Source organism: Ruditapes philippinarum, unplaced genomic scaffold, assembly GCF_026571515.1.
Source record: "Ruditapes philippinarum isolate M1 unplaced genomic scaffold, ASM2657151v2 ctg4895_1_1_1_1, whole genome shotgun sequence".
Taxonomy (NCBI): Eukaryota; Metazoa; Mollusca; class Bivalvia; order Venerida; family Veneridae; genus Ruditapes; species Ruditapes philippinarum.
The window spans coordinates 19318-45898 of record NW_026860468.1 but is presented as its reverse complement, the minus strand read 5'-3'; the positions used below and the strand labels follow the sequence as shown (position 1 = coordinate 45898).

At 32.6% G+C, this 26581-nt stretch overlaps 1 protein-coding gene and 1 non-coding gene across 2 annotated transcripts; one reads left to right on the top strand and one right to left on the bottom strand.

The window, feature by feature from the left end:
• Positions 1-2744: 2744 nt before the first annotated feature.
• Trnam-cau (transfer RNA methionine (anticodon CAU)) lies at positions 2745-2816 on the bottom strand. Its single transcript has one exon. It is a non-coding gene; the product is annotated as a tRNA-Met (tRNA).
• A 10466-nt stretch (positions 2817-13282) lies between these two features.
• LOC132760202 (angiopoietin-2-like) lies at positions 13283-26403 on the top strand. The gene is made up of 5 exons (XM_060752120.1): positions 13283-13613; positions 23710-23870; positions 24865-24973; positions 25395-25568; positions 26141-26403. Exons 1-5 carry the CDS (start codon positions 13283-13285, stop codon positions 26401-26403), a joined length of 1038 nt encoding a protein of 345 aa, XP_060608103.1.
• The last annotated feature ends 178 nt before the right edge of the window (positions 26404-26581 follow it).

The following is a 26581-nucleotide window of genomic DNA, read 5'->3' as shown; positions in this document are numbered from 1 at the left end:
AGCCAATACAACATAATATTGAATATGCTTATTTTTAGGAATAACAATATAAAAAACACTGGAGTCACGTAATTCATAAACACAAAATGCATGAGCGTTTCAGTCTAGCTCTTTCAGAAGCTGTTCAACGATCAAACGATAAATCGAGAGAGCTAAAGCCACAGGGTACAGTATCGGTATCCAGTTGCCGCGAGAAAAAACCGTTGTTTGAACCTATGAATGAAGCCGAAATAAGCCGAAGGGAAATAAAGACGTTGAATTCTGGATAAACGGCTATTTATTCATAGAGAGTTAAACAGATCAGTAAGTGCAGATAGCGTTCAAAGTTATTATGGTCACCTGAAGAGTTGTCCTTTAGTGTTCTGTCATGGAATGTCAACGGTTCAAGTAAGCCCATTCATCCAGGGCCTTTCAGTCATTTTTTTCCTTAAAAAATCAACCGAACGACTTTTTCCGAATACTTTAAATATCACATTAAATATCTACGTTGATGTCCCATTGGTTTTCCCTATATGTACTCAGTGAATGACAAAAGAACCGAATAACTTTATTCTGATGTTTAAGATGTTTCTGATTATTAAGATGTTTATACTGATTCTTCATTTACCTTTAGTATTAAATTACATTCATTTGGACGCATTACTGATGGTGGAAAATCTGTTTTGTGAATAACCATAATCACAAACCATAGAAGAAGGAAATAAAACAAAATTAAAATCGTTCACATACCGCTGCCGAGAAACATTATCATTATTTTTCATAAGGACGGATCCTAAAAATAAATAGATTGCCACGAAAGTGAACAATTGAAAATCTTTAACCGATATTCAATTTAAAACAATTTTTTACCCGTACGATGTATCAAATTATAGGCAAATATTTCTTTCTTAGCAATATCAACAAGGTCTTAGAACATAATATTCACATAACAAAATGTCTTTATTTTCAACTCAATAACCGCAATCCGATTTGTACCTAAATGACTCTACTGCAAACCAGTTATCTGTCAAGCTCTTGATGTTGGCAAAGAAGTTCGACTTGTGTGATATTTCTTAGGCGTTTGATCGAGTATTGCATCGAGGTCTATTATATAAATTGAAGTTGACTGGTAAAGCGAACAATTACTTATGTCTGTGATTATTTGTCGGAGAGGAAAAAGAGAGTTGCACTTCCTGGATCCATGTCTGTAATTATTTCTTCTGGTGTTCCCCATGGCTCAATCCCTGGTCCTTTTCTTGTCTATATCAATGAAATCATTTAAGATAAAATTTCAACTGTTAGACTATTTGCCGATGATATAAAATTGTTGAAAATATGTTAACAGCTACGAATATTTTGAATGATGATCTGAAGAAAGTCACTAATTTGGCAAATAAATGGTTGTATACTTTCAACCAAAACAAAACTGAATCATTATTAATTTATTGAAAAGTTTCAAAGCCTGTCCACCCCCTTTTGCAATGAACGGTACTCAATATCAGAAGTTACAACGCACACACATCTAGGTGTTACTTACTCCAATGACGGCACTCTGAATCATCATATTGACACTATCAAAGCAAAAGCATGGCAACGAATCAACGTTATGAGAAACTGATAGAAAATCTCTAGAAATCATATATTTTACGTTTATAAGGCCACTTCTTGATTACTCAGATGTCGTATGGGATAACATAACAACCCACCAGGAATATGGAATTGAGAAAACACAGATTGAAGCTTGAAGAATTTCCACTGGGGCCACTTAACTTGTTTCTATTTCCCTGATAATGTTTGCGATATCATTACATAATTATGATCTTTGCAATTCTGCCAATTTTATATTAATGCATTGCAGCACCAAGCTTTATTCAAATGCTTTTCTTCAACTTACTGTTTCTGAATGGAATCAAGTTGAAATCAACTCCCAAATGATTACAGAAACTCTTCATCCTAAGTATTTTTAAAGGTAAGTTAAATTCAAATTCACAACAGATCCCGAAGTACTATTATAATGGTTTGAGAACTTAAGAAATATATCACATACGACTAAGGACACATTATAGTTCACGAAAGGGGCATTTATTTTACAAAAAATATTATAGACAGTCCTCTCTGCGAATATATGGGAAATTGAAGATACGTGCCATTACTTTTAATATGTAAAAAATCTTAAACATATTACAATAAATTATGCCATATACCACAGTAATTCTACGTAATGTTTTATCACCCTTTGTTCAAGTTGTCGTATAGAGTACCGTGAACAAAAGAGCGCGCATTTCAACTTTATCAGCGATTGGGGGTAGAAATGTATTAGCAGAGCTAGGTTTCGATCCTTGGACCTTTGGGTTATGGGCCCAGCACGCTTCAACTGCGCTTCTCTGCTTTCACGTATTATTATATAATTTCGGATTATGGATAACTATGAGATTTGAACGTTAAAAGATTTACAGCATTAAGGATATAGAAGCTCTTGGGAAATCTTGAAGCACAGCTCTCGCAACCAGACCTCTTTAAGGACAGGGTAGATTCGTGTGTCTCACACAGATGGTTGAATTACCTGTTGTAGAAGTTCTTTTTCTTGTTTAACGAATAATTGGAGCTTTCTAATGGCCCGTTTATCCTATTTACTCTGCTTTGTTCTTAGTGGAAAATACGTATTCGTATTCGTATTCGAAAAGGGAAAAGGTTTTATGTTTTTTAAGCTTACATATAAAATAGTATAATAAGGTACATTTTTATGAAAGCAATAAAATAAAAATTAGCAGAGCGAGGTTTCGATCCTCGGACCTCTGGGTTATGGGCCCAGCACGCTTCCACTGCGCCACTCTGCTATCTGCATTCATTTCGTTACAGTCATACATTCATTATATTGTGTTATTTACGAAACACACCATCTTCACAAATTCACAATTTCAATTTTTTAAATTCACAATTTCAATTTTTTTAATTCACAGTTTCAACTTCATGAATTCAAGATTTTATCAATTTACGGTTTAAACTTCACAAATCACAATTTTAACTTCTTGAATTCAACTTCATGAATTCACATTTTGAACTTCACGATTTGAACTTCGTGAATTTACGATTTCAAAATGAAATTTCGACTTCGTGAAATTTGAAATCTTGAGGTTCAAATATTTAATTCATAAAATTGAAAGCGTCCGTGAAGTTTAAATTGTAAATAAATGAGTTTGAAATCGTGAAATTCAAAACATGAATTGTTGAAGTTGAACCCGTGAAGCTGAAATCGCGAATTTATGAAGCTGAAATCGTGAATTCATGAAGTTGAAATCGCGAAATCAGGAAGTTAAAATTGTAAATTCACGAAGATGAAATCACGAATTTACGTTTTGAAATGTCCCCACCGATCTTTCGTAGTTACATGTACATATGTTTTTAAGTCGTCGCTCTGCCAATTATCTGAACCTTTTTTCAAGATAAAGCCGTGCAAAACGCAAGCAGATTGGTACAAACTTTGAAAATTCGTGCAGCCTTATTGTTTCTAATCCTTTACACAGTTTGTACAATTGTCTCATACTACTTCAAAATTTCCTAAAGTGGACGGTTACAAGAAAAGTAAAATGGCATTCAATGAGGTCTAGTTTTGTTTCATTCCTTCGACTCAAAGCCTTTTTATGTAAGAAATATCTTCATGATGCATCATCAGTAAGAAATCAACACAGGATATGAACACTGGACTTACTAAATGGAGGATAATATGGTTTATTTAACTTTTTTGATATTAAAGTATAGCAGCGTTCTTAACTACAGTAAAAACTCGCTATTGAGACCAATGAAGGGACTTTACAAATCTGGTCTTATTAGCGGGTTGGTCTCATTAATGAGTTTGGCCAAACAGAAAACTAGGCAATATATTAAGGGATACCATGTACTGTACACATGTTTAATTCTGGGCTAACCTATTTCAAATAAGAAGATATAAAGCATACACTATTATTTTTTTATTTTCATTTATTTTCTTTTACTTTTTAACATAATAAAATTTTTTAACTTCTTTAGAGGTACAAAATGTATTATGAATGTCTTTAAACACAAACATATTTTTACATTCTTGTTAAAAGAATGACACGACTTACTCTATTAAATCACCATTTTACTACAAAGCACACCGAACAATTAACCTTTAATTATTTTCACAGTTTTCATCGCCGATAACAACTTCAAAAACCTAATCGTATTTGTTTAAAATTATGGAACGAAAGAGATAATGATAGCAGCAACACCTCGAAAGTTTTCTGTTCAATACTTTGTTGTTTTAATCCCCCAGTTATGACATTAAAGGTGTGAAATTAAGAAATTATCGACAATATTATTGATCATTTCCGGGTTTGATACAAAGTAACTTTGACCTCCGCCGTAAACTGGATGTCGTTAAATGTCGTAAAACTAGGACAACTGTTGTTTACATCACGTGTCAAAAAGAGTTAAGCAATATACACGCATGTCAATATCAAATGAGAAAGTGCCCGCGGTCGTATTTATGGGTTTCCAAATGTAAATTAAAATAAAGAATAAAAAATTCGGGTCTTTAAAAAATCGTTCGTATTAGCGGGTTGGTCTCGAAAACGGGGTGGTCGTAAAGCGGGTTTTTACTGTACATCTTTTCATTAAAATGAAATGGAAATGGAAAGAATTTATCACTTCATCTCTGAACATCAAAGATTCGAAGAATACATTTAAAAATATAATATCCAATTTAAGAAGAAGTTTTTTTCTCGGAATTGAGTATCTGCAAATTACAATATGATAAGCCGAATCTAAAAAATAAACCAGAATCTACGGTAACACGAATTCTTGTCACGATTGACTTGTTATGAATTAAAAAGAAACCTTCATTCTGCAGACAATAGGACATGTGCTTCATATGGCCATTTTGGGGCCAATATAATCTGTAATTGATGATGGGATAAAGCAACTTACAGAAAAGGGCCAAGACTTACGTGATGAAGGTCCTCTTGAAGTTTTGTTAAAATCAAATAAAAAATAAAGTAGTGAATACAGCTATTGTGCAGACGCAAATTATTTACGATGGCACACGCGCAAAAAAGGACGATCAGAATCAGCTCATCTTATGCTTGGGTTAGCTAAAAAACAACTGTTAATACTTTGTATCTGTCATAAGTTTCTAAAAGTGATGTAATATGTATGTTTCACGTGATTTTCAAATTATTGTTGGCAAATAACTCTTGTTCTTGTTGGTGAATTCACTTGTAAGATTTTATTCCCTTGTGCAACAATTTAATATGCTTTATTATTATTAATAAGACAATGCAACAATTTAAAGTCCTTCTTATTCTCTATTATAATCTTTATTATGCTTTTAAATATACAGTTATAGATAGGACTGTAAATCAAAAGTTTCATGACACACCCTAGCATTACCGTATCTTAGGATATGTCTCTTCAATAAAACGAACACAATCTGTATAGAATACATTGCATTTGAATACAATAAACGTTTGTGTGTTCTCGTTAAAATGGTCTTTTTCTGCAATTTCGATTAAATGTTTACGTTTTCCTAAAATGTCTTTTTACACGCCCAATCATAAACCTATCACGGCGTTAACAAAATAATCTAATTTTGTAACACTTTTACTCAGAGGCTTGTTTATGATGCAAAATATTAAGTTAATTGGTGCAAAATAATTATCTGTAGATTAAAGTTATGAAGTCACGTTTGTTTACATTTTTTGGAGGTCTAAAAACTTTAAAGTGCAGTTGTCTATAGACCTTTTTACGACGCGGTCCGTTGCTATGAAAATCAATCGGAAGTAATATTTATCGCGCATTCCCTATCTGCGTAGGGCAAAACAAGAACATCGCAATACATAGAAATATAATAGAAGTCCATAGACAATTCCGAGTTTGTTTAATGTAAAAGTATAGAACTATATGAAATAACTTTTAACAAAAATATAAAAGATGCCTTTATAGCGTTGTGACCAAGTTTGCCAAATAAAATGCATGGAAAAGACGACAGTACTTATGATTTGACAAATATCCTGATGTTCAATATTGACATAGGTCACAACATGAATATAAATAATATGCCCTCTGAATGGTCCTATCTAAGAAGGTCATTTTTTTCAAAAAAATCAGATTTGCTTTTATAAAAAACATAATTGATTATTGATAGATTTTGCTCATACTTCAGGATATTGATATTTTGTAACATGTTGGAACCTTGGATGGGCTTTGGTTTCTTTGCTTTTTCATTTATTCTTTTACGTATCATGATGTATTGTATTCCAACCAAACATTCAATGAGTAACCATATTCCCCAGAAGACACAAGCGTTAAGTGGAATCGATCAGTAAGTAAGCAAAATGAAATTGGTGCCACAATCTCTATATACCACAACTAAAACTATCAAACTAACATACGATTCAAAGGGAGCCTTATTTGACCATAATTCTTTATATACGTAACTTTGAGATATTTTATTATGTTTAAAACATTTAGTTTTCATATTAATCTATAAAAGCTTTATAATAAACATATATTTTCAGTTTGATAAATAGTCATTTAAGCAATGGTATCAGTTAAATATTAAATAAAGATAAAGCGTCATAAATTGAAAATATCTCATAATATATTGGGTTAAATATCATACAAACAATCACTTTATCGAGCATCGTTTCAGATAAATATTTCAAGGAGCGAAACCATTCCGACATTTCTGGCCCCAGTGACCTTGACCTTTAACCTAGTAACCCCAAAATAAATAGGGGTCATTAACTATAATTGTCCAAACAGTATGTGAAATATGATGACTTTGTTGTACACATTTTTTTTAAGATAATCAGCGGAAACCATTTTGGTCTACCACGGGACAGTCTGACCGACAGACATTAGCAAAACAATATACTCCCTCTTATTCGAGGGGGGATAATAATTATATCAAAATGACACGCCTTTCTTCCTGACAAGGTATCTCCTTTAAGCCCTTCTCACACAAAACACGGTTGGGCACACGGTTCCCATGCGGTAAAATCGGTTATACACGGACTAGTACGAGTATCTAGCTCCAACCGTGCCAGGGGATTAGTTGGTATGAGTAAGACTCGAATGTAGCACGAGCATGTACGAACAAAAGACGGAAATACTCGGTCAAGAAAGTTTGAACATGATTTGCATACGTATACATACGATTAAAGCACGGTTCCAAGTACGGTCTAGTACGGCCTGGTACGATTAAAAACGACTTTTATTCGATTTACTCGACTTTCACAGGACTAACAGAGGGTCCCGCCGAGTTATGTTCAAGTTATGCTTGAATTATTACAAATACGTGTATGTTTTTATATAAATTGACCCATTCTGATGGCTTGGCTTAATAAATTTTCGAACATATCAACATTTAAATACGCAAATGGTAAAATTTTGAGTAAACAGTATTGAATTGAAAAATATTGAAACCACCGCACTCACGCACACACACTTGTTTAAAGAAAAAGTTGTCATATAATTCCTAGACCTATTGTTTTGATCAGTTAAGAAATAAGAAGCTCTTTCCACTACTTATATATTGAATATTAATAGAGGTGTCATTTCTGTCATTAATAGTTTAAGCCAATAGAGAAAAAAGGCAATAATCACAAAGGCAAAACTTTAATATTAAGTTTAAAATGAAAATCTTAATTACATATTTCATTCTGTCAAATCTGTAATACACTATAAAGTAATATCTGTTCAATAAAACTGAAGGGCATGTGATTAAACTCCAGATATTTCCAGATAAAAAGTTACTTGTTCGACAATTTCCTGTCATATATTTCTTAAAACTGGGCTTTGAAATAGCTGAAATGTCATTTTGACATTGCATTCAACTTGTCACACATAAAATTCATGTTTCTTTAAAATTAAATTGAACCTATCCTGCAACATTTTCAATTGTGATTTGTCGTATTGTGTGTTCTTAAAGTGACATTATGCCCATCAAAGGACAAATAGTGAATGAACTGGTAAAGTCAAAATAAGTGTTTTTTGCCATAATTCCTTTGAATTTGATAACTTACATTGCATAAACAATAAATAATGCAAGGATCTAAGCAAAATTTCTGTAAATATACATCAGAATTTACCTGTAACGTTCAGATTATCAAAAGAGTGGGGCAGTCTTTTTATTCTATAGGTATATTTAAATTTTATCCTAAACATTTTCCAGTATCAACTGTTGGTCAAACACCATTTAAACAGTCAAACTTTTGAGATATAAAGACAATTCAGCTGAACTTGACTATAAAAATATGATCATAATGTCACTTAAAAGTAATCTTTTTCTTCTCTAAAGTATTGATAAAAATGATTTGGTCCTCTTACTTCTTAACCAAATTCAATGCAATATAAAATGCATGTTTCTTTTCACTGTACTTAGATCTAAACAATTGAATTTGAGATTAACACAAATAAGTACAGCGGGTCATTATTATCATTGCAAAACAGGTTCTTGTTTCAATGGTATTTGCTTAAAATTCAAACAGAGGATAAAATCTTAGAATGATCTGCGAACAAGTAAAAAGAAAGTTCTTAAGACCCCTGCATACAGACACTAAGATAATAAAAAGTAAAACTTAAGTCATGATTGTGTTTGAAGCAAGGATGTCCACAGTTTGATAGTTAAAAAAAACAGCATCTGTATCTTACCGTATTGGTTGGGATCCCGACAGATAATTAGTTTCTTAAATGTGAGGAAGCTCTCCAGCTAGCTAACAAAACATAGGTCCTTCATCTTACGTACCGTCCTGACCTGAAATAATGCAAGAAACATCTGAGGTCTTCCTCAACCAACCAAGCTTGAAGGTTGCCAGGTGATCTTTACTTTGTTGGTACGTGGTATTAACTAACCAATAAATATAATGTCCGGAAAAATAGTTAAATAGCATGCCACTTTGTGGACAAAGCTGGAAATACGGAAAATATATTTAGTAAATCATAATGCTATGGTCCGTACTTAATATTAAGTTATTTTATAAGTTTTTATCTATTGTCATTATCATCAAGTGCGAATTTGATATTGTGTAAAATATCGCGGATACATGTTAAATACAAGTTTATTTCAAGTTATTGAAAATAATATGCATATAAAGTAGATATAACTATGGTAAGGATACGTTGTTGGGGAATAGTAAACGGGTGTCGTTTATTTTTTTTAAGTTTGTATTTGTTGAGAAGGGAAACTAGGAGATATAATTTATTTCGTTTGCAGGACGCATGGTTGTATAAACTGTTTTTAAGCTGTCAGTACAGCTTAACAAATTAGGGTTTTTGTCCATGACCTAGCAGTACTTGATTAATTTGGTGACAATATGGCTGAAACATGCACTAATAATCGTTTGAGAAATGGACAGATGTTACAAATGGGTCACCTCTTCCGAGACTCGTTGGCTTTACTTGTTGCATGTCCCTCTCCTCCTTTGGCCGCCCTTGTGTTCTTTCCTGTGTTTTGTTCGTAGCTTCTGGATGCCTAACTGGTGTGACTGGATTGTGTTGGGGTTTGTGTTCTGTGAACGTCAACGTGTCTTGTTGATCTTTGTTCTCATTTTTCTTTACAAAATTATTGAACAAGGTAAGAAAGTTAATATTTGTTTTGGGTTACATAACGCTTAACAAGTTTACTCTCAATAAGAGTACGCTTTAAGCATAAAGCAAATTTTGTAACAAATATTAATCTTTATCATATGAATACATTTAAATAGGAAATGTACGTCATCGATATTTATGTTGTTTAAAACATGACTTTTTGCCAGATCTTGATAAAAACTAATGAAGCACCAAAAAAGTATATTCATCACAAGTTTATCTCAGACCTCTTTACTTAGTCTTATTTGTAATCGCCACGATAAGTTATATTCTGTTAAAATTTGTAAGATCATATCCATACATTACAAAGAAAGATCATACATAACAAAGACAGATTTATGAATAGAAGCATGGTCTAAACACAAAATCAGTTATTTATACGAATTGCTTATTCAGGTAAAAGGTCAATTTTCACATTCGTACCGACTCTGCACGAGTTATTGAATGTTGAAAATGTTTATCGCATTATTCAGTGTATATTTGATATTGTGCCAAATATAGCGGACTAATGTCAAGTACACGTTTATTGCAAGAATACATTTTATAAAGGCCGGGATATTGTGTTAGGGGAGCAGTATAAGAAATTAATTAAATTGCACTTACATAATTTAAAAGTGGGATCAACTCGGTGATCGTGTGATCCGCTCGTAGACCTGTACGTCCATAGTTTCAATATTATATATATTATATGTCGTCTTACAGGAGTATCGTGCTGTTGGAACCTCGCCCAAGCTCGAATGATAATTGTATGGTCCACACCAAACACCTCACCAACCTTACGATGTTGAACCCCTTGCTCCATCATACCAAAAAATAGATAAATAAGGAATCCCTAAAGAAAGCCCAACACGGCAAAATTGAAAATGTTCCATTCACGACTTTGAAAATGTTCCATTCACGAACTTCCATTCACGACTTTGCTTCTGATAAATACCTTCTAACAATTGCATTCGCCATTATTCAATCTTAGATGTTCAATACTCCATGCAAACTCTATATCCTCCCCGAACACGGACACTTATTAGACATCTAATACCTTAAATAAAACGTGAAGCTCATATTTATTGCTTTTATTGAAACCTCGAAAATTGTCAATGTATCTTATTTAATAAGAGGATACACAAACTTTGTTTGCGAAGCTGCATTCCCTTTTGTTTTTCAAAACAATGCTGTTTTTTTTTTAAGTGACAGTTTGCCCATTCTGGGGTATACACTAAGTGAACAGGTGGAAGTCAAAATAAGTTTTTATATTGCCATAATTCCTATTAATTTAATATTTTACTTTATGTAAACAATAAATAACTCCCGGATCTAAACGGAATTTCTGTAAATATCAATTAGAACTTACCTGTTACTTACCTTCATTTTAATTAAAAGAGTGGCGCAGTCTTTTTATATATTAGGTCAATTTTAAATTTTATCCTAAATATTTTCCAAAATAAACTGTAGGCCAAACACCATTTTAACAGTCAATCATTTTAATTAAAAAGTCAATTCAGCTCAACTTGACTATGAAAATATGGGCATAGTGTCACTTTAAATGACTGCATTGTAATGACTACTCATACTGTGTTAACCAAAAGTGTTGCAGTTAAAGCGTATGATTTTCCTAGTGAACGTTTATCTTATACTTAAACTGATTTCAAGGTGCAGCAACTTCTCAATTGATTGAGATAAAGTCTAAGGCTTTTCGGCGTTGATTTCACGGTACCTTTAAATCGACCCGAGACCATTTTAGTCCCCCCAACAAGTCCCAAATCTTCTTGGCGATTACAGGGGCTACTGCCCCACTTCAAACCCCCTAAACAGAAGGGGGCACATCCCCCTGTGGCACCCCCTTGATGTACCTCTTTAATGGGGGGTGGCGCCGAAAAAGTGATCACTCTTTTGAACAACAATTCTCAAACGAAAACAACCAGTGTTTGGGGCCTAAATTGCGCATGTTTTACATTATTTGAGGCCTCAAATGGGATGGGATGTAAAGCCTTCAAAACACGCCTTTATGAGGTGAAAGGTTAAAAGTAACATAACCTTTTTATTGCATCTGCTGCCCTTTATCATAATCTTATTAAAATCCATTATTCGATTTTTTGAGCTGTACCCGCTCGGCAGTCATACGGTAACTTATTGATAATGACGTAACCAATTTTACGTGCAAACGGTCTGCCGTTGCTAGAGTGCAGGTGCAAAATGACCGAAAGTTGCATTTATATGTATTTTTGGCATAGTAGGAAGTCGGTTGATATTGATATTGGCACATGTCACGGTTCAGAACTGTTCATTATTTCGGGGTGATGATGTGTAAGCGGCCGGATAGCTCAGTCGGTAGAGCCGCGGTACGGTATTATTATATCGAGCAATATCCGGGGTACGGTATTCCGCAGTGATGACTGTTTGGACATGCTTTCATAAATTTTATAAATGGCACGAACTTGTTCTTTAAAAGTTCCTATACCAGGCCTTAATAGTTTTAATCTACAGTAATGTATGTAATATTTAGCAGATAATATCTAATTTTAACTACAACAAGATGTGTATTACCATACAATATATCCAAATGATATTAATGATTTTAATGTTAAGGTTGCATCTATTATTGATGTTAACTTTTAGTTCTTCCCAAAAATGTTGTTTTACATTACAGTCATATAAAAGATGAATTGATATTTCTTTTAAATTATGGCGAAATGTACAATTATCCTCATTAATCATACAATTATTTTCTATAGAACAAAGTTTGTTGCAAAATTCTATGATTTATTTTATACTGAAACCATATTAACTTAGAGTCATTTGTAAACCATACTATATAAAGAGTTCTATTCTAACATAACACTGTCATTTATATTCTTTAAATCATTTTCCACTTATGTAGTGATTATGGATATTGTTCTTCAGCTTGCATTGCTCTATAAATAGAACGGCATCCTTGTTTATCTTTATTAATTATGCATATAGGAGTTGGAATAGGAACATTATATTTATATATGTTTTTGGTAAATCTTGAACATTTTCGTTTTTTAAAATTTTCATTTACTGAAGCTGCTATTCCTCTATATTCGAAAAATAGCTCTTATATTAAATTATAAGGTAAAAGCGTCAAATGTATTTAACAACCCCTCTTGGTTGATAAGATCTCCTATAGAAAGAATACCAAGATCTTCTTTAGAAGGAATATCACATAATTATTAACCTTTTAAAACAAATACTGGAGTTTGCAATTTTGATGTTTGGATTATACTATAAATTCGTTCAACCAATTCACATGTAGCTTTCTAAACTACCCATAAAACATATAAGGTCTATCATCTTTTATCCTCCAAATTTACATTCTTAAGTTATGTTTCTTCTGACTTTATCTCTGCCATTATTCCAGTGAAACTTAAAGATTTCAGCTTTGTATTCTTCGACGAACAGTTTTGATCTAGGACGATGTACAACATATTTAATAATGCAGTTGTCAGCCTTTTACAAAGTGAAGTGAAACTAAAGGCGAATGTATAAATATTTCATTAGACCATGGTAAGATTTGTCTAAAACATGCGCTAAATTGCTAAGGTGTCTTTGACGTCCGACATGCAACAGAATATCTCTGATCTTTCAGCCATTAAAATATGACTTCGTGAAATGTCACGCACAATTATATATATATTTATTTATACGTTGTGTTTCTTGCGTTATTTTCACGAACATCATGACGAAGACAAGCAGGGCTTGTGCTTACGGTTTCTTTTTCTTCTGGTTGTTCGTTGTTGTATTAAATAAATCATATAGTATTCATTTCACGAAAAGTAAATACAGTTTGATGTATTCCGGACGCAGATGCATTCCAAATGAAACTATTTTTGAAATGCATAATGTTTCTGAGATCATACAATGCGGCAAAGTTTGTCTTACAACCAATGGATGTCGAAGCGTTTTCTATCAGCCAACTGATCGTGGATGTGTCGGATGCCGTGCCAGGCTTGGATTTTGCGATAATAAGTTTATGAATTTTTCTGATTCACTTGCCTTTGATATGCCGAGTAAGTACCTTTTCTCTTTTAATGATCATTATTTTTTATCTCTACATTCTTGACATTTGATATGTATATCAATGAGAATAACAGTTTTAGGATTGCGGAAATCCAAAACTTTAAATGTCTTTCTTTTATATATGAGGTAACAAATGTTCTCTATCAAGTACTGAATGTTTGTATGCCTTAATTTACTTAAAATATTGGAGCTTTCAAAACACGGTATAATAAACTCGCCACTATTGTTTTATACCACGACCATTTAAAGGAATAGGAATGGATGGATTGATGTGTGTCTTATATAAATATTCATCATTTAAAAAGAGGAACCATGACAGTTTTCCTATTGACATCAACCCTATAAGAGAGAAATTCGTGTTTTAAGACACTATTTTTTACTTGAGAAATAAGTTCATGGGCGCCGCCATTTTGGCGTCCTGTCATTCTCACGAGACAGATGAGACCGAGATTGTGACGTGTTATACCCACTTCCGGTATAGGTGTACACGCTGGTACAACTGAAATATATCTTGATGAAGAACTTATTAATTTTATTGCGTACATTATATATTATTTATGAAAACATCATATGGAACTGAATTGCTTTAATTAATTAATTGAAGACGCCGCGACATTAATTATCATTTGTCCGATATTCAAGCTTGCTGATGATCCCACCACATGATTTAAGTAATGACTGCTTAAGTTTCAAAGATAAACCATAAATTTAATTTGGGTACTATGAGAAACTTCTTCAAATTGACGATATATCCTTTTATTTTGTATTTAATTTTCGCTACACAAGCTGTCCAAATAGGGTACATCGCCGGTCATGTATCTTTTTTTTTCAGGTAAAATATCAACTAAATCCAATATGCTGAGGACGCGATCTTCCGCCATTGACGCTAAAAATGAGAACGGCGCAGGAAAATCGGCAGCCAGACTAATATCGTATAAAAACAAAACTGTCCGTTAGGTTATTTAGAACCCAGTCAAAACTGGTACCAACAGCAACAGGTTGCCCATTCCCCTATAATTACGCATATTCTCGGGTTTATCCACTTCCCTAAAGCTTTTTTCCACGTTATCTACTTACCAAATTCTTTTCCCCAACAGATACACATTTCTACTACCGTAAATTTAATCCAATAAAACAAAAAATCATTAATCTACTAAATATTTAAAATGATTATTGGTAACTGAAAAAAATGTGTTGCTATTTTATGACGTGCTGTAATTTACTATAGTATAATTTGACAGGTGTGGAACCTAATTCCCCCTAAGGTCATTCAGTTCACTGATGAAGCGTAAAAAATAGATGTCTATTTCTTCATTAGAATATTTGAGACAAGGGTGATTAACCAATTAGGGCAACATTGTGCATGATCAAAAGGTCTGGCGGCACAGAGGCATACAAGGAGCAATAAAAATCGTCAGTACACAGTGTGACAGGAGCATTTGGTGCAAATTAGGAACAATTAAAACGGACAATGCGCAGTATTAGACATAAGTAGTAAGAACCAGCAATTGTGTGAATAAATTATGCAAATTAGATTTTTGAGCAGCCAATAAAAATGATTTGCCTGCAGTTAATATAAGGCTACGATTACGGTGCGCAGCATCATACGTTGACAGACATGTTAACAATTTACTTTTCAAAAGAGTTGCTTATATTTTTGAAATGTGTACACCAATTATAACATATGTTCACACCTTTAAATTTGAAAGTCAGAATCAAACTGCAAAAATTTAATTATATGTACTATTAAGAACACGTTTTAAATGGAAGTGGCTAGCGTACGAGCCCGTACGGCTAGCCAAAAGTTTTAGCCGTACATGAGTCAAGTACGACTAGCAAGGACACGCTGTATTGGCTAGCCGTACGACACTTTTCAAAATTTTATGGAAGTCGAAAATGCATATGTTATTTTATGACTTTAAGCGAGGATTTTAACCAAGAAACAGCATTAATTGTCTTTGGATGTTAACTTTGTAGAGATTAATCGCCTTGATCGCTATATATATCGATCTTTGTCATCGCAAGATGTCGAAAAAAAACAGCCTTTGCTTGCATTTACACCAATTGAAATAGTTTACTTTTATTAAGTTTAATTTTCGACACCTTTTATATGAAAAAAAAACAACACACACTGAAAATGATTGTTGTTAGGCTCTTGATAATTGCGACAATTACCGACGGTACTGTATAGAAGTTTGTCCATCAAGGAAAGTTTGCATGTTCCGTGAAAGGCATTCTAAAATTCTATTGTCAGTCCCTGGATAGGTTTTAATTAAGGCTAATTATTTGATTGACTGTGCTTTTATGTTCGATATTTATCTACTGTTTTGAAAATTATATAATTGTTTTTGCATGTCACCGTTTTTTTTTTCTTCATCAATGTTCTTTTTATATTCCTCTCCGATCATTTTTTATTCGATCCATGTGCTTAAAATTAACAAAAATGATTTAATAATTCATACAAATAAAACAACAAATGATAAGAATGAAAATCAACAATTTTATAACGTTCGACTTCCATATAATTTTGAAAAGTGCCGTACGGCTAGACAATACGTACAGTGCGTCCTGGCTAGTCGTTCGTGACTCACGTACGACTAGAACTTTTGGCTAGCCGTACGTTTCTTTATTTTTTATTTTTGATATTGTTACGTATTTTGAACCATAAAAAATCTCCTCTACACCTCCTGTGAAAATAAAATTGTCTGGTCAATACTTTATTATATTAATATTTCCTTACGATTCAACTAGATTTATCATGAATCTAAAGATGTGGGGAAATGACATCACGCGCACCTGTTTTTATACGGCCAATACACGAACATGGCCGCGCTTACTGATTTGTAGAAATCGGTGATTTAGCGATTTAAATTTTGTTATCATTCGTTTAAAATTATTATTTGGCGGCAGAAAATTTGCAGACTTATTATTTATAGTATTCTTTTTCTGAAATCAAGTTTTTATTCTAACCTTGTCTTTCCCTTTAAGTTTGGACATGGATTTGTCCGTCTGTCAGACCCGCTATTCCACTGTCTCGCTCTTCCGTGTCATTACCATGACCGGTTTGTCTTACGTAAAACTGTGAAACCAAAATTTTCTACATGTGACATTACGCAACTTGGACGCCTACTAATCAGAGTTAAACAGGGTAATGACGCCTAATAAGACAAACGTAGCATTTGTATGTCCCTTATTGACCCTTTCATATAAGACCGGATTCAAGTTGTCGCCCTTGGATGACAGTCATTTTGGGATACAATGGACATCGCCGATACGATTAAGTATATTAATAAAGGGATATAATGATCTTAATCCTTTCTCTTGTAAGATAGGCAGATTGAAATTACCAAAAAATTGTGTAATAAAATATTATATAAAAAGGGTGGTCAAATGAATAAATAATATTATTGTTCACCATGATATGGTTAACGATTTGTTTTAATACTGGACCATATGGATAAAAAACTTGCTGATCATACTTACCCTTTTCGTTTAATTCTAAATAATAATCAAAGCACAGAAGGCGCTGACTTGTTTTTGGTCTCAGAATGTCAGAAAGTTGAAGGTTGTGAGATTATAAACCAATTTGTTTTTGTATAGTGCCACCAATGTTGTTTCCAGTGTTATAACTGTAGTAAATTGGCTATAAGGCTGATTGCAACACTGATATTCAATTCAATGTTTATTTGGCTTAAACAATTAAAAAAGGGTTGCCTTAACTGGGTTTTGAGCTCCAGCCCTCTCGCTTCCTAACCGAGCGTGTAACCCCTCGAACACGGTAGCAGCCTGAAGAAAACCACATTATTCTAATTAAGGGTTTGTAGCCCTTATTAATTTCACGGTTAACCTGTTGTTTAACACTGATGTAAATAATCATGGAGCTTAATATAAGCATAATCTGTAGAAAAATAACACAATATTAGAAATCTTCGACCGATCGGGAACTACTTCTTCTTCCCCGAGAAGGCTTGAAAATTAATGCACCTGTCATTTGAAAATCTTTACGCAGTGATCTTCCCTTAATTTTTCGGTGTTAGTGTACTTTTAAAGGGAAGTAACAGCTTCGAGGAGTTTGGACTACTTTCGGTATTTGCAAAAAAGCACATAATGGTCTGAAATTTCGCTACCATTATTTGTTTGGCCTGACGGCCCAAACAAATAAAAGATTGTCGCACCGCGTTTTACCAGGCCTAAATCGTACTAACTTGATAATAACAGATATCTATGTCTCTGCGAATATACAGTACACTTACGAACTTTCGCTATATGTATATGCAGTATTTCGATAGAGCGGAAGTCAGTGCGCGAGCATGCGCTTTGCCATATCTCGTTCAGTTACCGCTCACGTTTTAAACTCGGTTGCTATGAAGCGACACTAAGTGTACATGGCTTTTACGACTAAAATATCAGACAAACACATTAAAGCAATACACATAAACTACACATAGTTGTTTTCCATATTAATATTTTGCATTTGAAACTGATAGTCAAACAAATATCTCAATATTCTTACCGATTTAATGTATTGTTAACATGTGATGACAGCAACGCTGTGCGTTAGATTACTTTCGGTTCAGAAAATTCATTTGTTTACCATCAAAACTCATATGTTTACCATAGGAACCATATATAGATAGAAAGCAAATTAAACAAAGGTAAAGAAAAAATTGTCCGTTTCTGAATAAAAAATCGAATAAATAAATACAAAGTCTTTTTAAAAAGTCCCTTCTTTGAGTTCATTTGAAAGGGGAATAATTTGGTGGAATTTTAGACAGGGAAACAGGGAGTTATCTTTCATGGCTAGGGAATATGGCCGTCTGAAACCATGCAAGCAAGTTTGTAAGTGCAGTACCAAAGAGATATTTTTAGTTTCAAAATTGTAAGTATTCTGTAGTTTTCGACAAATCCCTGTGTAATAATGAATTGCAAGGTTGATTAAATATAACTTTGATTTTTAAGCATTACTAAGACAAAGAAAAACAATAATATAAATCTATGTAGTTTCAAAAAATGTTTAGGCATAAACAGTTAAAATTCTTTTGAATGTTCATAACTGTGTACTAGTTGTGTACGCAAAAAAACTATCAAAAAATCGTACATCCGCCAATTATATTAAAACTTGGAAAGTGATATTTTCAACTTGATATTTTTTTTATTTAATTCATATTCTGCTTAAAAATATTTTTTTAAAAATCATAAGAAAAACAAGTTGTGAAATACGTACACAGAAATTCGTTATTAACTGACTTATAATTTTACGTATTTTTTTACTTTGCCAGTTGGTCGTCATTCTCAGTAAGGCATGAGCAGTAAAGTCCCTAGGATGATCCATAACCAAATTCGGATCATAAAATATTTTACGACTTTTGGTCCCTCTTTTAGAAGTTGGATCAAGTTATTCTATACTAATACAGAATCATGTGTTATTATAAATGGCCACATGTCAGACTGGTTCAAACTTCAAAGGGGTTGTCGTCAAGGTGATGCCCTATCGCCATACCTGTTCATCATTTGTGCAGAGGTACTGTCAATATTAATAAGAAAAAACAAAGATATCAAAGGTGTTATAATTAATGAGAAAGAGTATAAGATTTCACAGTATGCTGATGATACTAGTATATTTTAAGATGGCACAGCCAAATCATTAAGAAATACCATGGAAGTTTTAAAATTCTATGCAGAGATATCAGGCCTTAACATTAATATGGAAAAAACCAAAGTAGTCTGGTTTGGCTCCTACAGAAATAGCCAAGTAGTTCTTTGTCCTGACTACAATCTAGATTGGAACACTGAAGTTTTTACAGTATTAGGTATTAAATTCTCAACAGATCTGAAACAAATTGTAGATTTAAACTTTGATTTAAAAATTGAGGAATTAAAAAGATTATTTGCTTCATGGTCCAAAAGACTAATCTCTCCATTAGGAAAATTAGTAGTTATAAAGTCTTTGGCCTTAGCAAAATTGAACCACCTTTTTTTTAAGCATTCCTAATCCACCTACTGAAAAAATCAATAAAATTCAAAGTTTATTTTATAAATTTTTATGGAATGATGGTATAGATAAAGTGAAAAGAAATATTATTACTCAAGATTATAAATTCGGTGGCCTTAAAATGGTAGAATTGAGCTGTTTTATGAATAGTTTAAAATTGACTTGGTTAAGACGTATTGTTCATAATGACAATAAATATAGTCAGTTGGTAGAAAGTACTTTGCCTTGTATACATAATATTTTTAAGTATGGAACAGATTTTATAAAAACAAAACTAAGTTGTGATATAAATCCTTTTTGGAAAGATGTAATGAAAAGTTATATGAGTCTTTCTATGAAAGTTAAGCCAAAAACAAGTAAAGATATTTACTCTATTAATTTATGGTACAACCCTGGCATAAAAATTGGAAATTCTTGTGTTCATCTAACTAGATGGATTAATGGAGGAGTCCTATTCTTAGGTGATTTAATCAGTCAGACAGGTGATTTTATTCATTCAATGAATTTAATGAAAATATATAACATAAGAAGCAACTTTCTAGAATATATGGGGATTATTAGAGCACTGAATGAGTTTTTAGAAAGAATTCATGCCAGAGATCTACCTAAGGAATATAAGTATAATGTACACATTCCTCAAACATTAGGCATAATTCTTCATGATAAAAAAGGTTGCCAACAGATTTATAAAACTATGATTGAAACCGGACAATATCCTAACTTTCTTTTGAAATGGAAAAATGATTTAACAGAGGCTGTAGAAACAGAGTTTCAATTTAATTCAATATATGAATTACCATATAAATTTACAAAGGATTCAAAATTAATCTGGTTCCAGTTTAGACTGAACCACAGAATACTTGCCACAAATTATTTGTTGAAAAAAATGAACATTGTAAATAACGATATATGCACTTTATGTAAATCTGAGAGTGAAACTCTTATTCATCTTTTCTATGATTGAGAAATTGTCAAAAACTTTTGGAGAATATTACAAAATTATGTCAAAGATAAATGTAATATTACTTGTGATGATTGGAATGTTACTGACATTCTTTTTGGTAATACAAAATATGACAAAGTCTTAAATGGTTTGATTTTAAATGGAAAACATTACATTTACTATTGTAGAGTTAAACAAATAAGGCCTTCTATTGCTAATTTTAAAACTCAAATATATGCCAGATATACAGTTGAAAAATACATAGCTAAACAGAATCAAACATATGAATTGTTTCAGAAATCATGGCAGAAATACAAAAACCTAGTAAATTTAGAATAGTGTTTGTGTATTCTGTGTATTGATGAAGGTTTAAGTCATGTATTATTATTCTACAACTTTTCACTTCACTGCTGCGGCACCGGGAGACACCACCAAAAAATCTAAAATTCCTTATTATTTGAAATTTCAGATTTGAATCTGAGATAAAAATCCTTCTAGTAGATTTCACCGAACCCTTTTTATTTTCTCCATTTTTTATATCCTTTTTCTTTAAAAAGCATATTTATCCCAAAGGTACAAAATTTAAATATGGTATTTAAATTTAAGCATTCATTACTACATTACTTTTAGCTATAGAGTAAAACTCTAAATATTATTAAAGGGGGAGGAAGGAATGGCTTTTTTCCTTTCCTGTTCTCAAAATCACTGTACAATATGAAAATCCTCGATTGATATAGAATTCTCTCTACTGCATCAGAATAAAGCAATATTGATTTAATATAGTTATGTACAAATGATATGGTTAATACAGGTTCAATTGAAATCAATGTATTTGTACTGATTAATATGGTTTCATATGAAATTACTGTATTTGTGCTGATTGATATGGCTTCATTTGAAACTATTGTATTCGAACTGATTAATATAGTCTCATTCAAAACAGTTGTATTTGTACTGATTAATATTGCTTCATCCAAAACTACTGTATTTGCACTGATTAATATTGCTTCATTTAAAATTATTATATGTGTACTGATTAATGTGGCTTCAATTGAAAGTATTGTATGTATACTGATTAATGTGGCTTCAATTGAAAGTATTGTATGTGTACTGATTAATATGGTACTGGTACTGATTAATATAATTTCGGGTGAAACTATTATATTGGTACTGATTAATATTGCTTCTTTCGAGACTGATTTGTTGGGTTTTTTTTGGACTGATTAATAGGGCTTCACTTGAAACTTGTGTATTTGAACTAATTATAAAGTTTTTCATAGGAGACTATTATACTTGTACTGATTAATATGGCTTCATTTGAGAATATTTGTTTTTATACTGATTAATATAGCTTCATTTTGAAACTAGTGTATTTGTACTGATTAATCTGACTTCATCTGAACCTAGTGTATTTGTACTGATTAATATGGCTCCATTTAAAACTATTGTATGTGTACTGATTAATTTGGCTTTAATTGAGATTATTGAATTTGTATTAACTATGTACTTTGATGCATGATAACAGTCAAACCTGTGACCAGGGTCGCACGGAGGAGAAATATAACATTTCCTATATAGAAAAGAAGAGGTCTTTATCAAGAGAATCCTCTATCTGTAGTGTTAGTTAGGGTGACTTTTGTCATGAAATTGATAATTAGTTAGGTGGTTTGGACACAGTTTTGACTGTATATTGATTGCCAATACATTATATTGACCAAAAAATATTTCTGTTACATGTTTTGTACAATATGGGAAATAAAATGTTAATTACAAAAAAAAAAAATATTTTACGACTTACTAACGTGACATAATCTGATGCAATTTTATAACTCTAAAATATGCACCCTGGTGATTTATGATATCACAGCCAAGTGCCGCTTGTATAACATACAACATATGCACCTTGTTAATTAATATGTTACGGCCAATTGGCGCTTATATACACACATCTATTTATTTATAAAATTAGTTACTAGGAAAAGGTCTTTATTTTCATAATCATAAGAATATCTTTTTATCGTCTGTTGCAAATATTACGTTATAAAAGTCATTGCCACATGGTTTTCGTTCTTTCAGGAATATTTATAAAATCATATCCTTCTCTGGTTCTTTGAACGATTTTTTACATGGCATAATAAAAAGAAGAAAAGTGTTGATAGAATGTATTCTGTTATTGTTCTTTTAAAGTTTGAAAGACAATCATGAAAAAAACTGACAATCTTATGTTCATGTTAATTCACTGTGTATGGGTGTTTATGAAATAAAATTTGATTTAGTTATTAGCTATTTACTCTGGCATTAGAGAAAATCTAATAGATATATATATTCACTTTGAAAGTCTGATGTTTTACCCCGTAGCAAGAATAAATCTGAATCTTTGTTTTTGTATATTTTATTTTTATATTCTTAATATGAAATATATATGCATAAGTCAAATTTTTTAATGTTATATTCGTAATTTACAATCAGTATTTACGTATTAAACTTTCAATAAGCTAGCATTTTACGCGGTTTGTACAATCCCCCATTTACGTCACATCCGGTAAGGGAAGTTATTTTTCCTCGACGCTTTTCGCTTAAATGAACGGGTCAATACTTAAGAAGAGATATATATGAATATTTGCCCTTGTGTCCGTCAGTTCCGCTGACCTGCTGTCACGCTGTCCGTAATTTTACGGACAAAACAGTGGGATGTTTGGGCATCAGGCTCCTAGCTAAACGTGTTGCACATATAACTTTATCAGTGCAAGTGTTCAAAATAGAAAAAAAACGGTATCCCCGTAAACGCCCAAAATGACAAAATTGAAAATGTTGCAGACTGGATTGGATTTGACCTGATAATTGGAAACGCCCCCTGTCACTTTGCTCAGCATGGGCATGTTGAAATTTTAGATTTAGAAACACCAGCAGTTGTGTTTATTAGGCAGTTGTCTTAGGATATGTTTCACATCTTGATTTTTATTGCAAAAACTGTTATGTTTATAAGAACAAGTAATTGTATATATTTCAAGATCATACAACCGAAAGTGGTGCTTCTGTGTTCTCACATTTCTGAATGATTTTTGAAATCATTCCAACGTAACTTCTAAAATATCAGCAAAATGATAATTGTAACTTATTTTCGCTATTTACTTCTTTTCATCTGATTCAGTTGGAGCAGAAAAGAAAGAATTGGAGACATATTCTGATTGCAAGGATATATTATCGACCATGTCCTCACCTAAAAATGGGATTTATGACATAACGCTACGGTATTCAAAAACAAAAATTAAAGTGTATTGTGACATGGAAACTGACGGTGGCGGTTGGACTGTAAGTGTAGAATAAAGCAACCGTTATAACTAGAGCAAATATTTTTTCAACATCGAATAAAGTTTAAAAAAGAGTAAAGAATTATTTTATTGTGTAGGCATTAAAATGTATAATTGTGTTGTCCAAACAGTAAACTCACTTTGTGTGTGTATACTTTATAGAAAAGTATCCTTTTAATTTCAATGTTTTAGTTCAATGTTTTAATTTGAGAGATATTGGCCTGATACAAACGTTCGGAATTTTCTTAAAAGTTGACAAAAAATGATGCTGATAGGCCCTTTTAATCGCTAAACAACTTAAATGACTTGTCCATCTTACAGTCTGAACAGAACCATTCATCATGTTCGGTAATATTGTTGAATATGTACTGATTGAAAAGCTAACAGTACAGGCCAAATTCAGTTACATTAACCTTTTACCCCATGAGCATATTGCGAAAAATGGCCGTTTTCATTGAAAAGCCTCCTGTAACAAGTTCAAACTTCTATGAAACTATGAAAAATGCTTCAATATTAATGAAACTTGGCCCATATGTTGACTACACCATAGCCTCTGTAACAGCATGCTCAATGGTAAAAAATCACTATTTTGCATTGTTTTTTTCCATCAAAACTGATTTCAAAGTGCTGCAACTTCTCAATGAATTGAGATAGAGTAAAAGGCTTTTCAGCGTCGGTTACTAGTTACCCGAAGATCGACCCGAGGCCATTTTTAGCCTGTCACATGTCCAAAATTTTCTTGGCGATGAGGGGGACTCCGCCCCCCTTCAACCCCCCCCCCCCCCAAAAAAATAGGGCATTTTTTCACTGTTCTAGGCCTCAAAAGGGGGGGGGGTGACACAAAGCCGTCGAAACACGCTTATATAAGGGAAAAGGTTAAGCAAGCAAAGGGTAAAATGAACTAGGTTGGAAGAGAAATTGATGTAAATGATAACAAAACCCTAATGTTTGGAATTAATTCAACAAGATTCTAGAGCATATCAAATATTTTTCAGGTTTTTCAAAACAGATTCGATGGGTCAGTTGATTTTTATCGGAATTTCTATGAATATGAGAATGGATTTGGGGATATTGATGGCGAATTTTGGTTAGGTATGTTAAATTGTGTAAAATGAAGAAACTTTTAATTATTGAAGAAAATTATAGAAATTATTTTTGGATTTTTCTTCTACGAGCGCGATAAAAGGGTTGATGCAACTAGTTTAAACTGTATAATATCGACTTTTAGAGATTATTATAGTATTATGACAATCAAAATAGTATCCGTTAAGGTGTTGAGGATTTGATAACTTTAAAACCGGCAGTTGCATGAGAGATGATGGTGTTTGCATTATATCTCATGTTGAACAGACTTAATAAAACCGGGTCTGCACTTTATAACAATTTATTTATGAGTTCACTTCTTCCTTGTTATATTCCTATTTTCAAATGTTATAACAAATGTCAGCATAGTGATATTTATAAGTAATACAGATATAAACAGTCCAAGAGAGGGGGGAGAAATAATACTGTTTATTTTTTACAGGTCTTAAATATGTTCAAGAAATGACAAGTTTTACACGGGAAGAATGCCTGTCAGAACTTAGAATTTCTCTTATAGGGAGTGAATCGGAAAAAGCCTACGAACTCTACACAAACTTCTACTTAGGGTATGGTCCTGACTACAGAATTTACCTTACTCCAGGAAAAGAATCAACAGGTAGTTCTTAAAAGTTCCTTTATTTTTATCATATTGTACGACTTGTTTTGACGAGATAATCTCAAAATATGAGAGAAACAGAATCCCTAAAGAAAGCCCAAGGACGGCCAATTTGAAAATTATGCAGGCTCGGTTTGATATCCCTGTTCATGGACAGTACTGGGAGGTTCAAGCTTCTGTCCATGCCCCAAAGCACCGACTAAAGCAGAGTTCAACACTTAACATGAACAGGTAATAACATCCGCTGATGTGTTCATATGGCGGTCATCATTGAACCTTCAATTTGACACGTTAGAGCTATTTCATGAAAAGCGGCATATGGTCCCTAAGTAAAAACAAATGCGTGTGCCCTAAACGAGAGAACAATGAGTAAAACCAAACAAATTGGAATTTTGAAAGGGGGTCAGAGATTATGAAGCTTGCATATCACAATTTAATTTTCAAACTTAACCAAACTCAATCTAGTTTAATTTTCCAAACTATATTAAAAGCAATATGGTTATGATTAAATGTCGAGTAGTCCAACTAAACACAGGTTATAATGAATAGAAATTGTTTTTATTCATTTGTAGTTCAGCGCAAAGAATTTTCGCTGTATGACCAGAATGGAGTTGTCTTTTCAACATTTGATAGAGATCAGGATCAGTCAGTCAGTAAATGTGCTGTCAACTATCATGGTGCGTGGTGGTATAGCGATTGTGCTAGACAAAACCTGAATGGAGAGTACATCACACCTGGAACAGCACATACCTACATCAATAAAGGGCATTTTTATCACTCATTCCAGAGTTTTCTAGCCCTTAAAGGATCGAGGATGATGTTCCGAAGAATGTGAAGACGGATAGTGAAACGGATTCCATTTGTTAAATTGACACAGTCTGTGCATTAACGTATTTAACTGAACAATTTAACCAATGACATGTGTATACTAACACAGTATCCAAAACGATATAACAGTGCGCATCAGAAGAAAAAAAACATTAATTTTATAATTTATAATTGAAAAATTCACG